Raw genomic sequence first — 16,053 nt, forward strand, 5'->3', positions numbered from 1 at the left:
CCCAGTCCTGTAAATCCACAAGTATTACAGGAGATGTAGGTGCAGAGAGAAACATAAACCACACAATCAAAACAAGAAAAGAGCATGAAACTCCTCCAGTCACAGACAAGTCCGACATCAGCACCCAGAACCTTGGCGTGGTTTTCTCTACTTCTCTCAGTCCTTTGAAGAGCAGTGAGACTTTTTTGAGCAGCAGAAACAAGATGATTTTGTGGTTTGCTCTGACAGAGGAAGTGGTGTGTGACTTGAATAGTTCGGTGGCAAAGCAGCAGGTGTGGGTTCTGAGGACGAACAAGGCTGGAATGCTGGCCTGTAAGCCTCACTTAAGCTAGGCCCTTGGGTGGTTACTGTGTGCTAGTGAGCCATGCAGAAACTGCCTTGCTGTTTTGCTTTGCTTTGTCTCTTTGAAACAGGATCTCATATAACCCAGCCTGACCTTCCCAAGTACTGAGATTATACATGTATGTTGTCACCCTGGGCTTCCTGGCTTGCTCTTGATCTATGCTTAGCAAAATGGGCTCTTCCTCTGCGTCTTCTGACCTTTAGTTGTACCCTCATCTTCTGTGGGCCCTGTTAAGAAGTTCTGCCTTAAACCTCAGGTGGATCCTTCCTGAGAGCATAGCTCTACCTCTTAGGCAGGTCTGATCTTTTTCATGGAAAGGGGAAAAGATAAAATACCATAAACTCAGCTCCCTACATCCTTTTATGTCTTTACTGTGTTCTTTTCCTCCCCAGGATCGTATTTCTTGACCAATTAAATTGACAATTTAAAGGGAAGAAAACTCAAAAGTTTCCTTTCCGAAGTCAGTGAGAACCTTTTTCTTGTAGTTAAAATGAAACGCCTCTTCTTTGTGTGCCTGCCCTGAGCACAAAGGCCTAGGAGACTGGAGTCGGTGGAGCCCAGTCAAATGTTCTACTATAGAGACACATGAGTCATTTCTATAAAGGCCACTAGCCAGCCATCGAGCATCTACTGAATGCCCTGACTGCTCAGGACAGTTACAAGCTCAGCCTGGGATGATCCCAGAATCATGGATGCCAGACTGTGAGTCAGGGGTACCAGCAACTATATTATTTGACTTAGGGCTTGGAGACCCTGACTTCCTTGTTTCAGGGCCTCAGTTTCCATATATAACGGTGAAGATTAGCCTGGGCTATAGGTTTCTCCCAACCAGAACCATGAGGAAGCATAAAGCAGGGTCATGAATTCCCTCATTCCTCCATCTCAGATCTATCTCCAGACAGCTGGGGAGAGCATGAACAGATGACTGTAAATGTCCATGTCTCCAAGGACCCAGTGTGGTCCACCTGGATGTGTGGACACCTTCCCCTTGGTCAACGGGGCCACCCACACGTGTCTGTGTTTATAGCACTCCAGTCATACTTTCTCTCTTACTCATAAAGTATCCTAAGCCCATCCTGCCTCAGGGCCTTCACACATGCTGGACTTGCTGCTTGGGCTTCCTTCCTACAGGAATGGTGGTGGGTTTGTCCCTTCTTCAGATCTCCTCCGTTGCTATGCCTTAGGACACCTCTTCCAAGTCTCTAAGTTCTTTCCTTATGTTGTTTTGGTTTTGTTTTTGTTTGCGTGTTTGTGTATTTCTTTGTGTTGCTGGGAACCTTTGCTGTCCCCCACCCCGCCCCACCCCGTAGATAAAACTGTGAGACTGGAGAGATAGGTCAGCAGTTAAGAGCAATTGCTGCTCTTCCAGAGAAACGATACTTCAGTTTCCAGTACCTACGTCAGAAGTTCATTGACCTCCAACTCCAGCTCCAGGGGCTCAGACACCATCTTCTGGCCTCAGGTTGCACTGAACTGACATGACGCACGCTCACACACATACAAAAAGGGTTTTAATTCTACACCCAATGCTTGATTGATACTGTACTAAATCCCGAGGGAGCTAATGGACTCTGGACTTGTTTCCAGAGTCTCCTTCACGACACTGGGATTCATTCTAGACTCAGAGGCTTCAGGAATTTTTTTCTCATTGTTTGTTTTTTCTTTGTTGTCAGTTTTTGAGGCAGGGTCTATCCCTCGAACTCAGGAGCGTAGGGATTGAAAGTGAGAGCCACCAAGCCCACCCTGTCAGCTCCTTGACAGACTTGTCTGCTTTTTTGTATCCTGAAGGGGAGAAAAAGGCTCTTATTACCTCACAACATACTCACCTTCACCCCAGTGACATCATGACTGCGTGACAGTGTCACAATGCTCTCAACGTCCCTTCCCGCTCCTCAGAAGCCTCTGACCCAGTCAGAGGCGCGACGCGCTCTGGGCGGCGCTTTCGCGCGCCGATGACGTCACACCCAGCGCTGGCGTCACGTGCCCCCCCGCGAGGGGTGGGGCCTGAGGGCGGCGCTTCCGGTCGGCGGAGCTTGGCGGCCGGAGCGGCGGCGGCGGCCGAGTGGCGGGATGGCGGGCGCCGTGAGCGAGGCGCGCTTCGCGGGGCTGTCGCTGATGCAGCTGCACGAGCTGCTGGAGGACGATGCCCAGCTCGGCGACATGGTGCGGGGGATGGAGGAGGTGAGCGTCTTGGGACCGGGAAAAGGGGGTGCTGGACGGCGCGCTGGCAGCCAGAGTGGGGCCCTGACGCGAGATTCGGGGGCACCGAGGGCCCCAGGCCGGTTTGAGTCGTGGATCGGACTCTTGAACCGAGACACGGGGTCTTTGGGGCCGGGGCTGGGGTCGGGAGAGGGAGTGAAGGCGCTGAGATTGGCTTGGTAAGGGCGGAGGTGACTGCCGTTGAGTCTCCTAAGGACTCTAGGGAACCAAAGCAGGTAGATTAGGCATGGGTTTGGGAAGGTTTTGAAGGGAATGGTTGGAAAATCGTAGGGGCACTGAAGCCAGTAAAAGCGGATCGGATCTGGGGACTAGCTCGAGTTGTCGGACCGTTCAAAGATGGGCTTGTGGGAAGCAGAGATCTGTAGCTAAGTCTCGGTTGGGATTCTGAGAGGGGTTCTCGAAGTTCAGAGGCTCCGGATCACAGACAGCAAGGGTGAGGTGGGAAGGGGCCCAGTGAATGCCGGCTCTCCAAAAGGCCCTTTCCCGTGAAAGTGGCTTTAGGAGAGTTGACTCAAGAGTTCCTTCCTTTGGTTCTGTGAACGGTCTGTGAGTAGCAAGAGGATCCCTTTCCCCAAGCATCCTGGCCTTCGTGTAAAGAAAGGATTGAGGGAATTCTAGTATGGCTGGCTCTGCCCCACGGCTGTCTTGCCCACCTCTCTGGGCTCCTTCTGGCAACAGAGTTAAAGGGGGCTGGGAGCTGACTGCTGACCCCCCCTTTCTCGATAGTCCAAAGCCAGCCCAGCCTCTGGAAGGCATGCGCCCGCCCTTGTTTCTGGTTATCTTCCTCCACACCTCGCCTGTGGTTTGCTTTGAGGAGCGACTGACTTCACCCTTGCAGATCTGCCCTGAGTACTTCCCCTTTTCCTTCTCTCCCAACTGGTCCTGACATTGACGCTAGAATCGGGAGCTGTCTGATCTCTGGCCCACTCACTACCTCCTTTGTCTGGGAAGTCTGAGCTTCTCTAAGCCTGCTTTGCCTCCTGCCAGAAGCTGGTATAGGGGGGCTTTTTTTGGCTTGCTTTCCGAAGAGGAATTGTACAGCACCCAGCCGGCTCCCTTCCAAGGGGGCTTGTAAGAAGGTTGTACATTCAGAATCCCTGGAAAACCCTCAGCAGATCATTGTCTGCCGCTACAGAGGGACCACTGTAGTAAGATGGTATCAGTGTTTCCATTAATACAACCCCTTGTATTCACGGGCTTTGCAGCTTGGCACATAGACCGTTGCCCTGAGATGCAATTTACCCAGTTTGTGGTTCCCATGTGGCACTGTCCATTTTCAGAGAATAATAAGAGACCAAAAAAAAAAAAAAAAAAAAAAAAGGCTCCATCTCTCTTGACTGAATGAGAATTCCGTGCCTTGCACAAGAAAGGACAATCCTTGCTTGGCTTCTCGGCGGTTTCTGAGAGACGTTTTGTTGACTGCGTGCGGAGTGTCTTTCTAGCTTAATAATAAAATGATAGGTGTGTTTCTCAGCATGTGGTCCTGCCTGCAGGCTGCCACTCTGCTGTCTGTGACTATTCAGTTCCAGTGAGAACAGCTACTGGAAGTCCGTTAAGTGGAACGTTTAATAGCTTAAACTCTTGCTCAGCGGAGATCGGTGGGGAGCGAGTCAAATGGCCTGTGACTCCAACCTCCCCCTCCTCCCCCTAGAAACCTAGAGATCGGTTTGCTGTTGATGTTTTTGTTCTGTTTTTGAGACAGGGTTCCTCTGTGAGGCCGTGGCTGTCCTGGGACTCAGTCTGTAGACCAGGTTGGCTTTGAATGCACGGAGGTCCACCTGGTTCTGCCTCCCCGGGTGCTGAGATTAAAAGGCATGCTTCCATCCCTGGCTTATAACTGGAGATTATTCAAAGAAGAGAAGGGCACAGGAGACCTCATAGTGTTACTGAAGTTACTTAGCAGTACTTTGTCTCTGACTGTGTCCAGCTTTTAAAACAGGGAGGCAGATGCTCGTTCACAGCCAACCACTGGACTGAGCACAGGGTCCCCAATGGAGGAGTTAGAGAAAGGACGGAAGGAGTTGAAGGGGTTTGCAACCTATAGGAAGAACAATATCAAGCAACCAGACCCCTCAGGGCTCCCAGGGAGTAAACCACCAACCAGAGTCCACATGGAGGGACCCCATGGCTCCAGCCGCATATGTAGCAGAGGATGGCATTGTCAGGCACCAATGGGAGGAGAGGCCCTTGGTCCTGGGAAGGCTTGATGCCCCAGTGTAGCCAAATGCCAGGCTGGGGTGACAGGAGTGGATGGGTGGGTGGGTGGGGAGTACCCTCATGGAAGAGGGGGAGGGAGGATGGGATAGGTGGTTTCCAGAGAGGAAATCAGGAAAGGGGATATCATTTGAAATGTAAGTAAATAAAACATCCAATTAAAAAAAATAAAGAGACATAGAATGAAAGAAAAAAAAAAAAACCAGGGAAGCAACTTGAAAACCAAAACACCTGGTCTGCACACCCGTTGTCCTAGTTATGGACAGTGTTTTCTAAAGGAATGGGTGGGGCTCTGACAGCGGTTTTTATTTTATTTTTTGGTTGTGAAAGTTTCCCTCCCCTGGCCATGTCGCACGTTTGTTTATTTTGGGATGGTTTCAAGAGAGAGAAGAGGAGTCTGTGAACCATCCTGAACCATCCACTCCTGACCAAATGAGGTATTGTGTGAAAGCGTTAAGGAGCTTTGGGGCTTAGGAATGGTAGACTGCGGGGTGGACTTGGCTGCTTTCGTGCTGTGTGACTGTAGGCAGATTACTGCACCTCTCTGAACGGCTCTCGGGAAGGGCAGTGTGATGTTTCATAGAGTTGATAAGGGTCAGGTGAGATGGTGAAGTTTAAACACCAAACACAGTTCATGGTTAGTTTCAGTAATGAATAATAATAAAGGAATAATAATTGCTGGAGCCAGAGCGGTAGCAGGGTTGGCAAGATTTCTGCTGTGGAAGCGTGAAGATCTCAGTCCAACCCCCAGAGCCCACATAAAGAGCCAGGAATGGTGATGCACAATTGTCATCCACTTGTCTCCCCCAGGACAGGGAGACAGGAGGTTCCCTGGGGCACTGGCCAGCCAGTCTAGCCTAGTGGGGGAGCTACAGAGACCCTGTCTCAGAAAACAAGGTGGACTGGACCTGAAGGAGGCAAGGAACGCCTCAGGTTTCCCTCTGGCCTGCATACTCTGGTATGCATGCTGCCCTGTGTGCCCCTGTATATAGTGGATGAGAGCTGGAGAGATGGCTCAGTGGTTAAGAGCCCTGGCTGCTTTTCCAGAGGACCTGAGTCTAGTTCCCAGCACCCACTTGGTGGCTCACAACCATCTGTAATGGAATGCAATGCCTTCTTCTGTGCAGTCGTACCGGCAAATAGAGCACTCGTATATAAGCAAATAAATCTTTAGGAAAAGAAAGAACTAGCCGATGTCACCCTAACAGATGAATAGGGTCTTGTTTTTTCAAATTTTAAGATAAATCTTGACTTGCCATTAGCCTCAAACATTTGACCTTTCTACAGTCAGAGGGGTTATGTGACTCAGTGGTTCCAGAAAACACTGGGGAGTGGAGTGGGCCTTTCACAGCACAGACTCCTCTCATAAGCTGGAACGAAGCCCAATGCTCGTTCATTCTCTCTCTCTCTCTCTCTCTCTCTCTCTCTCTCTCTCTCTCTCTCTCTCTCAACTGGCAGAAGGAAGTGTTTGAAATTGCAGGGTGAGGCTTCTCACAGCCGGAGGGGATATTTTGTGGCTGCTGTCAAGTGTGGCTTGTTGAAGGCCTTCACTGTTAGGCTTAACTGCTGTGGGCATTGTCTTCTCTATTTTAATTGCCGAGTGTGAGTTTTAGCACAGCTCCAGGCATTAGCATGATGTGGGTGCACCGGGTCCTGTGTGTTTTCTCTTCTCCTGTCTCCCGTCCAGTATACTGCTCCCTAAATGCAGACACTATTAGTGGGTCTTCTTTTTTTTTTTTTTCTTTTTTGGGGAAAAAAATGGTGGTGTGGGTGGGTGGGGAGGTGGGGACAGGGATGGGAAGATGACACAGGGGTTGGGACAGGGTCTCCCTGCATAGCTCTGACTACCCTGGAATTCATTTTGTAGATCAGGTTGACCTAGGTAGATCCACCTGCCTCTGCCCCTGCCCCTGCCCCTGCCCCTGCCCCTGCCCCTGCCCCTGCCCCTGCCTCCCACGTGCTAGGATTAAAGGGCCTGCCTGTACCACCACGCCTGGCTGAGTTTGTTTTGTGTACACATGGGTGTTGATGCTGGAGTGGGGTTCTGAGACCAACTTTGAAGAGGAGGTTCTTCCTTCCTCAGTGGGGCGGAGGGATTGAACTCAGGCTTGAGCAACAAAGGGCCTTTACCACCCAAACCAACAGTTCTCCACCTGTGGGTCTCCACCCCTTTGGAGGTTGAACAGCCCTTCCACTGACTACATGTAAGGCCATTGGAAAACACAGATATTTACATTACAGTTCACAACAGTAGCAGAGTTACAGTTATGAAGTAGCAGTGAGATAACTTCATTGTTGGAGGTCACAGCGACATGGTTAAATGGTCGCAGCATTAGGAAGGTTGAGACCCACTGACTTAAACCGTCTCTTACTGGCCTTCTTTCTTACTTTATTTTTGCCTGGCAGTGGAATGCACCTTTATCTGGCCACATGAACCCCATTGACTGGCAAGGCACTGCCATAAAAGGAACGGTTGCTTGGGGGATTAGGCAAGTACACCAGAGCGCTTGGGTCACTTCTCCCTGTATGTCTTCTATGGAAATGCTGGTCTGCAGGCTAACGGTTTCAGAGAATTCAAATTCTACAGCTTTGTTCCTGTGGGAATCAAAGTGCCAGCACACAGAACTGTGGAGAGGGAGCCTGAAAAGACAGTGTTTTGTGGAGAGCGAAGAACTCTGGCCTGGAAGAAGCGGCTTCCTTGAGGCCTGTTGGGCTGTGACTTGTGTGTGACTGCAGCCACTGCTCCAGTCATAATGGCTCATTGACATGGAGCGCTAGCCTGGGACTCCTTTGGAACACGCAGGCTGAATCATTGCTGGTGGGAGTCTGGTTTTCAGAAGCCAAGAATTCGAACTTGTTGAGGTTAGGCAGTGGGGTCTCACTCCGTAGCCCTGGCTGTCCTGGAACTGACTATAAACCAGGCTGGCCTCAAACTCAGAGCTCCTCCTCCTTTTGCCTCCTGAGTGCTGGGATTAAAGGTGTGAGCCATCACACCTGGGTTTTCCTTTTTTAACAGTAATGCTACAGTCTTAATAGAAGACGATTGGTAAGAGTCACGTGACTGGGTCACTGCCTTTAAGTTACTTAAAGTCTGTGCCCTTCAGTTTTTTCATCCTTTAGAGAATGGTGGTGGTGCCTACCTTTTTAGGGTTTTATGCAACCCAGAGGGAGTGGTCCCCAGAGGCCACACACACACACACACACACACACCTGTTTCTTAGAGCTATTCTGAGCTGATAGATTGAAACAGCTGGACTGTCACAAACTTGAGACCAGACTGGGCTCGATTGTGTTGGTCTCAGAACCCCACTCCAGCATCAACACCCATATGTACACAAAACAAACTCAGCCAGGCGTGGTGGTACAGGCAGGCCCTTTAATCCTAGCACGTGGGAGGAGGCAGGGGCAGGGGCAGAGGCAGAGGCAGAGGCAGAGGCAGGTGGATCTACCTAGGTCAACCTGATCTACAAAATGAATTCCAGGGTAGTCAGAGCTATGCAGGGAGACCCTGTCCCAACCCCTGTGTCATCTTCCCATCCCTGTCCCCACCTCCCCACCCACCCACACCACCGTCTCTAAAACATGAAAGAGACTAGGGTCTGAGCCCAGGCGGACTCACTACCCCTCCCGTCACCCAAGCATAAACTTCAACGTAGAGTTCTCCAGCTCCCTTAGTCACAGACATGATCCGTGTCCCTTAGCCTCTTCATCTGTGTCACCTGTGGCATTTGATACTCATGTTATAATCTGCTCACTTCCTGTGGCCCCGTGGCTTCATTCTGTCACATGTGTGTTTTCCACACCGGCCAGCATGATGTGAGCAGTGCCCTGGCTTCAGTGAATGAAGAGTGGCCTGGATTGAGTGCGGAAGAGGGGCGCCTGTAGGTGGAAAGGGAGAAATAAGACCCTGTTGGAATATGAGGCTCCAGCAGGGTCCCTCCCGGACAGGATCAAGTGTGTGCAGCTCTGGAGCTCCTCCAGAACTATCTGAGTGAGGCTGTGACTTCAGCCAAGCTTCCCCAGTGCTTGGAAATCAAAGGGACTATAAAGTTTGCATGACTACCAGGTAATTAGTGTGTGGTCAGAGGTGCCATCAAATAATTGGAAGAAGTTCCGGGAATTGAGTGGCCCCGTTTCAGACTGGCCTGAGGCGGAACCTGGAGTGACCGTTTGCACCTGATCTGCAGTGGCTGTGCCCCGAGCTAGGGAAGGCCAGCTGTGTTGTTCACGAGGCCCCTCCTGCAGTATTTGGAGTAGATGTTGCCATGGGGATTTGTGCCGGGCACACAGTACAAGGTTATCCGCAGACTCGGTGACAGTTGACCAGGCAGCCACTGGCGCCGAGAGCGTGCTGAGACCAGAGTTGTATTTGGCTGTTTCCTTCCTGGCCGTCACTTGGAAGAGCTTCCCTTACCAGCAGGACAAAGGCAGAGGCAAAGCTCATTGTTGGATGTCTTCACGGAGAATGGAATTTGAGGTGTGATGTGTGATGTACTTGGGTCTCTTGTCTCTAGGGTACATGACTAACTCTCACTTCGCAAACTCACTTGGCTCAGAGCGTGCTGTATACACCAGGCTGGCCTCAAACTCACATTCCTGCCCCTGCCTCCCAAGCTGACGTTAAAAGCATGCACCACAACCCCTGATGTAAAATTGTTCATCTTATTTACATGTGTGCCTGTGTGGAAGTCCTCGGACAGCCTAGTGGGAGTTGGGTCTCCTCCCTGTAGGTCCCAGCGATTGAAGTCGGATTGCTGTCCTGTTGACATGCTAAGCCATCTGGCTGGCCAGATGCGTCTTTCAAATCAAAGCTTCCGTTATCTCCAAGGGTTAGCGAATGGCCTCTTGAGGTTTTGTTCGTGTCCATAGCCCAGTGCCCCGCATGGTGAAGGGACATGGTAGTGCCACAGCCGGTTTTCTTCGTGTGCGCATAGCTGAGTTTAAGGAGGTTTGATCATTACTCAACCCTTGTGGAGAACCTGCTCCCTCTGGGGATGTGAAACTTGTAAAGCCACAGCTTTCTTTTTCTTTCTCCCTTTTTCTTTTTCGTGGGGCTGGGGGATAGAACCCAGTGCCTTGCCAAAATGAGACAGTCAACCACTAAACCGGACCCTGAGCCCCAGGTTTTTCTCTTTTTGGATGGTGCTGGTATACACAACTAAATCCACAAGACAAGCTTCAAGGACCGGAACATAGCACACAGGGGAGACCCAGGAAGCCTTTGGGGCCTGGGAGAAGGTCACAGTGTTTCCTGGAGCAGAGAGTGACTCAGCTGGGATTCAGAGGTTGAGGTGTGGGTAATCAGGTGATGAGGGAGTGGGCTCCAGGGTCTTGGGTGGACTGCGGGAACAAAGACTCCCTCCAGCAGGTTCTGGAGCACCGCAGGCACAGCGATACACTCACATGCTTAAGGGGCCAGTGCTAGGCTGATGCTCGAGGCAGGCAGCACCAGATGGCCTTAAAGGCCACCAGGGTGAGGAGCTTGGCCTGATCCTCTGGGCCACTACGGGATTTAAGCCAGCGAGTGCTGCGGTTGGCTGCCCTTGACATTTATGTAGATGGTTCTGGTGTGGGAGTGTGAGGGGGGGCGAATTAGAGGGGGGATAAGATTGGGAAAAATGAAGATCAGTTAGGAGGCTGAGAAATAGAAGTGAGCCTGTAGCAGTGGGCCGGAGGCTGAGACCCAGCTGAGCCACTGGGTCTCACTGCCCAGATGGAATCATAGTGAACTGGTCGTGTGTTTGCTGCACGTTATAGAGGGATATAGTGGAAAGCTAGTAAATCTGTGTGTGTGTGTGTCGGTGTGTGTGTGTGTCGGTGTGTGTATATGTGTCTGTGTGGTGTGTGTGTGTGTGTCTGTCTGTGTATGTGTGTGTCTGTCTGTGTATGTGTGTGTATATGTGTCTGTGTGGTGTGTGTGTGTGTCTGTGTATGTGTGTGTGTATGTGTCTGTGTGGTATGTGTCTGTGTGTGGTGTGGTGTATATGTGTGCTTGTCTGTGTGTGTATATGTGTCTGTGTGGTGTGTGTGTGTGTCTGTCTGTGTATGTGTGTGTGTCTGTGTCTGTGTGGTGTGTGTCTGTGTGTGGTGTGGTGTATGTGTGTGCCTGTCTGTGTGTGTATATGTGTCCGTGTGGTGTGTGTGTGTGTGTGTGTGTGTCTGTGTCTGTGTCTGTGTGGTGTGTGTCTGTGTGTGGTGTGGTGTATGTGTGTGCCTGTGTGTGTATATGTGTCCGTGTGGTGTGTGTGTGTGTGTGTCTGTGTGTGTGTGTCTGTGTGTGGTGTGGTGTATGTGTGTGCCTGTCTGTGTGTGTATATGTGTCCGTGTGGTGTGTGTGTGTGTGTGTGTGTGTCTGTGTCTGTGTCTGTGTGGTGTGTGTCTGTGTGTGGTGTGGTGTATGTGTGTGCCTGTGTGTGTATATGTGTCCGTGTGGTGTGTGTGTGTGTGTCTGTGTGTGTGTATGTGTCTGTGTGGTGTGTGTCTGTGTGTGGTGTGGTGTATATGTGTGCCTGTCTGTGTGTGTATATGTGTCTGTGTGGTGTGTGTGTGTGTCTGTCTGTGTATGTGTGTGTGTCTGTGTCTGTGTGGTGTGTGTCTGTGTGTGGTGTGGTGTATGTGTGTGCCTGTCTGTGTGTGTATATGTGTCCGTGTGGTGTGTGTGTGTGTCTGTGTCTGTGTCTGTGTGGTGTGTGTCTGTGTGTGGTGTGGTGTATGTGTGTACCTGTGTGTGTATATGTGTCCATGTGGTGTGTGTGTGTGTGTGTCTGTGTCTGTGTGGTGTGGTGTGTGTCTGTCTGTGTATGTGTGTGTGTATGTGTCTGTGGTGTGTGTGTGTATGTGTTCAGCAAGAAAAGGACAAGAAAAAAGATAGTATTAAGTTTTAAAAACTACAAAAACTGGGACGTCAACCATATGTATATCTGTGTGTATTTTCCTTTTTTGGTGACAGCAGGATGATGATAGCATCTTGCTATGTAGCCCAGGCTAGCCTCAAACCCGTGCTCCCCTGCCTCAGACTCTGAAGCACTAGGACTACAAGGCGTAGCTCTCATATGTGGGAAGAAGTGGGGAGACAGACAGCTCGCTCACTGTTGACAGAGTAGCATCAACAATAGCATCCTAAAACTGGCACGTGTCATCTGCCCGTTACTCTAGCTGTGGGGAGCTCAGGTAGGCGCAGGAGTTAAGGCTAGCCAGGGTGACATAGTTGAGACTTTTTACTCAATAAAGGAAAAGCAGCTGGGGTTGGGGATTTAGCTCAGTGGTAGAGCGCTTAAGGCCCTGGGTTCGGTTCCCAGCTCTGAAAAAAAGAAAAAAAAAAAAAAAAGGAAAAGCAGCTGCATTTCAGATGGCATTCATTTAGTCCCCAGTACTGGATAGACACCCAGTGTGCAGAGGCTCTGTGGTCCTAGCACGTGGGAGCCGGAGGAAGGCATCGTATGTAGTTATCCCAAGGATTAAATAAGCTAGCCGGTATAAGTCAGTGTGGTGTCTGGCAGTAATAAAACGGTGAGCAGACAAGGCTTTTGGTTAACACAACAATGTGAGGCCATTTGAGCTGACAGACATTTTCTCAGACATTAATTCTTGGAATTTTAATTCTCCGTGGTCATTGCACAGCTCCCAGCCATGGACGTTGGGAAAATGGTGGTTAATGGGCTGAGGGGTGGGGGAGCTGCTTGGTTTCTTCCTGGCAGGGTGGAGGGAGGGGCCTTGAGGGGTTGGGGGTGTGAGATGAAGTTCTGGAGGCTGTGTACCTGCATGCAGCATTCTGATTTTCTAGAATAGTACACGCCTGGGGCCTCCTGTGGGATAGATGCCATCTGCTGCTGCTGCTAAAGGGTCCTTGGGTATCAGTGGGAGCACAGTAGTTGTTGGGTGTCCAGAATGAGTTCTGGGGCATGGCGGAAGGCCTTGTGAGTTTTATGGACTGTTCCAGGAGATGGTACCCCCCCAGGAGTCGGTCTGTCTTTTCAGCATGTGGATCCCAGGATTTGAGTTCAGATGGGCAGGGTTGGCAAGCCATGCCACCGGTCCCCACAGCATGATTTTCAGTGTCTACTTGACATCTTATCTGTGTCTTTGTCCTCAATTCTGAGTACTCAGGTAATCCATCATAAATTCCGTTAAATGACCTTACTGCTTTTTTTTTACCCCAGTGGGTTAGTGTTGGGACCGCAGTGATGGACTTAGTGTAGAGGGACCTGTCTTTCAGTCATTGAGGGTGTGAACCAAAGGCACTTGTGGACCCTGGCCCTGCTAATACTTTTCTTGTGTGTCCCCCCTCCCTCCCACCGTGCCCCCTGCCTTTGCCATCTGGTCCTCCCACCAGAGGGCCGGGTAAGCCCTGTTAGGGACTAGAGCCACACAACTGAGAGCCAAAACAAAGCCCCTCTTTCTAAGCTGATTAACTCCGGTATTTTGTTATAGTGATGGAAATCAGGAATCTGGATGGCTTAGGCATCTGGTTCCCTGCATGAGATAGCTAGGGTTTTGTTAAAAAACTTAAGTAGAATTATCTAGAGAGCAATAGTTTCTCTTTTGACTCATTTTCTTCTTTTCTAACTACAAGAGGAAAAAAAAAAAACCTCTTGATTAGAATAGGATTTTTCTCCTTTATAACGAAGTGAGAGTAATGAAAGTCGTGAAAGAAAGTTTATTAAACTGAAGTCGGAGTGGGGTTAGAAAGGTCATGTGAAGATGTGTATTAAAGATAAGGAGGAAACATCAGAAGACACACAACCCAGAGCCCATCGGGATGGGGCACATTTCCATCGCACTTCATACAGACCAAGCTGAAAGACGCCCCCACATGAACCTCTTGAAGTCGTGGATAAGAGGAAAGAGAGCCTAAGAAACCTCAGCTGCTTTGGTGGTTGGCCTCAAACAGAAACCACTAAGAAAGCACAGGTCCAGGGGCACGCGGTGGCCTCCCTCACATTCCCATTGCGAGAGGCTGAGAGAAGGTTCACTTGAACCCATGAGTTTAAGACCACTCTGGGCAGCATGGAAGACCTGCCCCCCACAAAAGAGAAAAATAAACTTAAAAGTTGGGGTTTAGGAATTCTCTTTGGTAAGCTGAATTTGGGGGGGGGGGCATGCGGACAAGGGGAGAGGAAGTCTTCAGTTTTAAAATTACCACAGAAGACCAAGATCTTTCCACTGAACTCAGTGTTCCAGTAATTCCAGTAATTCTGTATCCGCCTCCCTTTGCCATTAACAGAAGTGACTGGGCACCAGTGAGATTGCCCAATGAGTAACGGCCATTGGCAACCTGAATTTGGTCCCCAGAACCCATGTGGTAGAAACAGAGAACTGAGTCCCATAAGTTATCCTCGGACCACGGGTATGTCCTAGCTCATGAATATCCATTATGGCATGGCTTGTGCCAACGTGATGTCCCCATCCGTTTGCATTTCTATCTGTTCAGCACATGCACACACATGCACTCGCACACATACACACTCACAAGCATTAAAAGCTTTTAAGAGAGACTAAACGAGGGGTTGGGGATTTAGCTCAGTGGTAGAGCTCTTGCCTAGCAAGCGCAAGGCCCTGGGTTCGGTCCCCAGCTCCAAAAGAAAAAAAAAAGAAAAGAAAAAAAAGAGAGAGAGACTAAACGAGGCATGGTAACGTGCCTGTCATCCCAATACTTGGGAGACTGATGCAGGAAGATCATTTGAGCTCAGATGTTTAAGACCAGGTGTGCAGTGACATATCATTTAAAAGTAAGTATACACACACACACACACACACACACACACACATACATACATACATACAAACTCCAGACACACATACGTACACACACACACTCCCGGACTTACGGGGCAGAGGCAGGCTCAGGCGGATTTATGTGAGCTCAAGGCCAGCTTGGTCTGAGTGAGTTCTGGGACAGTCAGGGCTATGCAGAGAAACCCTGTCTCAAAAAAAAAAAAAAAAAAAACAAAAAAACAAAACAAAACAAAATAACCAGTATGATGCCCCAACCTCTCCTTATGCTGAACCTTGCCTTTCTGCCGCTCCCTAGCCACATGCTAATCAAGGGCCAAATGTGTTTGCTTTCAGACCTCTTCATTCTGGGTTTATTTGCTTAGAAATTATGTAATACTCTCCAGCTGGCGTACTGTGAGTGGAAGGAAGAGGGCTGCTTCTGTGAAGGCCAAGCCGTGAGCTTTAGAAAGCACCAATATAAAGTATTTCACTAGGAAAGACCCAGAGCCTTGCTGGAGAGTGCAGTGTGGGCTAGACCGACCAGTCAGAGCATCCCGGCTTCTGCTCTCACAGTTCCTCATGTGACCGCCCCCGTAAAACTGAAGTGGAGGGGGCAGAGAGATAAGGGCTGTGGGTAACATCACTCCTTTCTCCTGCAGAGGACCTGAGTTCCGTTTTCAGTACGCACGTGACAGCTCAGAACTGTCTCTGACCCCAGTTGCAGGGGATCCAATGCTCTTTTATGGTCTCTGTGGCTTGATCAGTTTATTTGAATTTTAGGAAGTAAGTCTTCTAGGAGACAGTGAGCCCTAACAGGACCGGGACACCGGCAAACTGTGTGTCCCAGAATTGACATCATTTCTTCTCTGGGACTGGTCGTACTGTTCGCAAGCCTCCACACTTGTGTTTCTTGCAAGCTCTGATCTTCCTGTGAGCGGCACTCCCAGGCCTTAGCCGCGTGGCCAGCTCTGTGCCAATTGGACGGAGTTTAGAGGCCACCACCTGTTCCTTTCTGAGAAAGTAGCTTCCATCCCAGCAAGAAGGTATCTTTACTTTAAAAAACAAACAAACAAAAAAACTGGAACTCACTGACTGGTTCTTCTATGTGTTTGTTTTTTTGAGACAGATTTCTCTTTAGCTCTGACTGTACCAAAACTCACTCTGTAGGGCAGGCCAGCTTTGAACTCACAGAGATCCGACTGCCTCTGCTTCCTGAGCCCTGAGAGTGAAGGCATGCACTACCACAGCCAGGAAACCTTTGTTTCTCGGCCAAGTGGGTGGCGCTTTGGCTAAGCAGCTTGTGAATTCCTTCCTGAGTGGGTTGTAGTCTTGGAGATGGTTTCACACAGCCCCCAAGACAGTTGTATTTTAGGCCAGTTTCGTAATGTTCTGCAGCTCCTCCACTGTATTTCTGGACCGGCATACCTTCCCCGTCACCGTGCTAAGCAGTCTGACTGCAACTGCTAGATTCCTCTTCGTAAAAGTGGAGGAATTGAAGACAGCAGCCTTGGATGGCTGCAGTGGACCTGTGGGGGTCTGGGGGCGGGGGGATTGTCGGCCTG

General features: G+C 50.0%; 2 protein-coding genes and 1 long non-coding RNA gene across 6 annotated transcripts in view; 2 read left to right on the plus strand and 1 right to left on the minus strand.

Annotated features, from left to right (window-relative positions):
• Positions 1-2,308, minus strand: part of LOC102552690 (uncharacterized) — a 36,400-nt gene extending 34,092 nt beyond the window's left edge. For 2 of the 4 annotated variants that reach the window (XR_005491714.2, XR_005491713.2), the window contains exon 1: positions 2,170-2,308. This is a non-coding gene — a long non-coding RNA (uncharacterized LOC102552690). The remainder of the gene's footprint in view (positions 1-2,169) is intronic. The other 2 variants (XR_005491715.2, XR_595339.4) reach the window with 2 other exon arrangements.
• Positions 2,309-2,372: 64 nt separating this feature from the next.
• Positions 2,373-16,053, plus strand: part of Vps37b (VPS37B subunit of ESCRT-I) — a 28,963-nt gene continuing 15,282 nt past the window's right edge. Inside the window, exon 1 of the mRNA NM_001105928.1 lies at positions 2,373-2,524. Coding sequence (NP_001099398.1) covers positions 2,414-2,524 — 111 coding nt within the window. The 5' untranslated portion in view covers positions 2,373-2,413. The remainder of the gene's footprint in view (positions 2,525-16,053) is intronic.
• On the plus strand, positions 2,534-15,530 carry LOC134481293 (keratin-associated protein 4-6-like). The gene is made up of 2 exons (XM_063271883.1): positions 2,534-5,214; positions 7,184-15,530. Exon 2 carries the CDS (start codon positions 10,664-10,666, stop codon positions 11,732-11,734), a length of 1,071 nt encoding a protein of 356 aa, XP_063127953.1. The 5' UTR covers positions 2,534-5,214; positions 7,184-10,663; the 3' UTR covers positions 11,735-15,530.

This window comes from Rattus norvegicus, chromosome 12 (genome assembly GCF_036323735.1).
Source record: "Rattus norvegicus strain BN/NHsdMcwi chromosome 12, GRCr8, whole genome shotgun sequence".
Classification (NCBI taxonomy): domain Eukaryota; kingdom Metazoa; phylum Chordata; class Mammalia; order Rodentia; family Muridae; genus Rattus; species Rattus norvegicus.

Coding starts and splice junctions, on each gene's coding strand:
- LOC134481293 (XM_063271883.1), top strand. CDS start 10,664: ATGTGTGTGTATATGTGTCTGTGTGGTGTGTGTGTGTGTCTGTGTATG.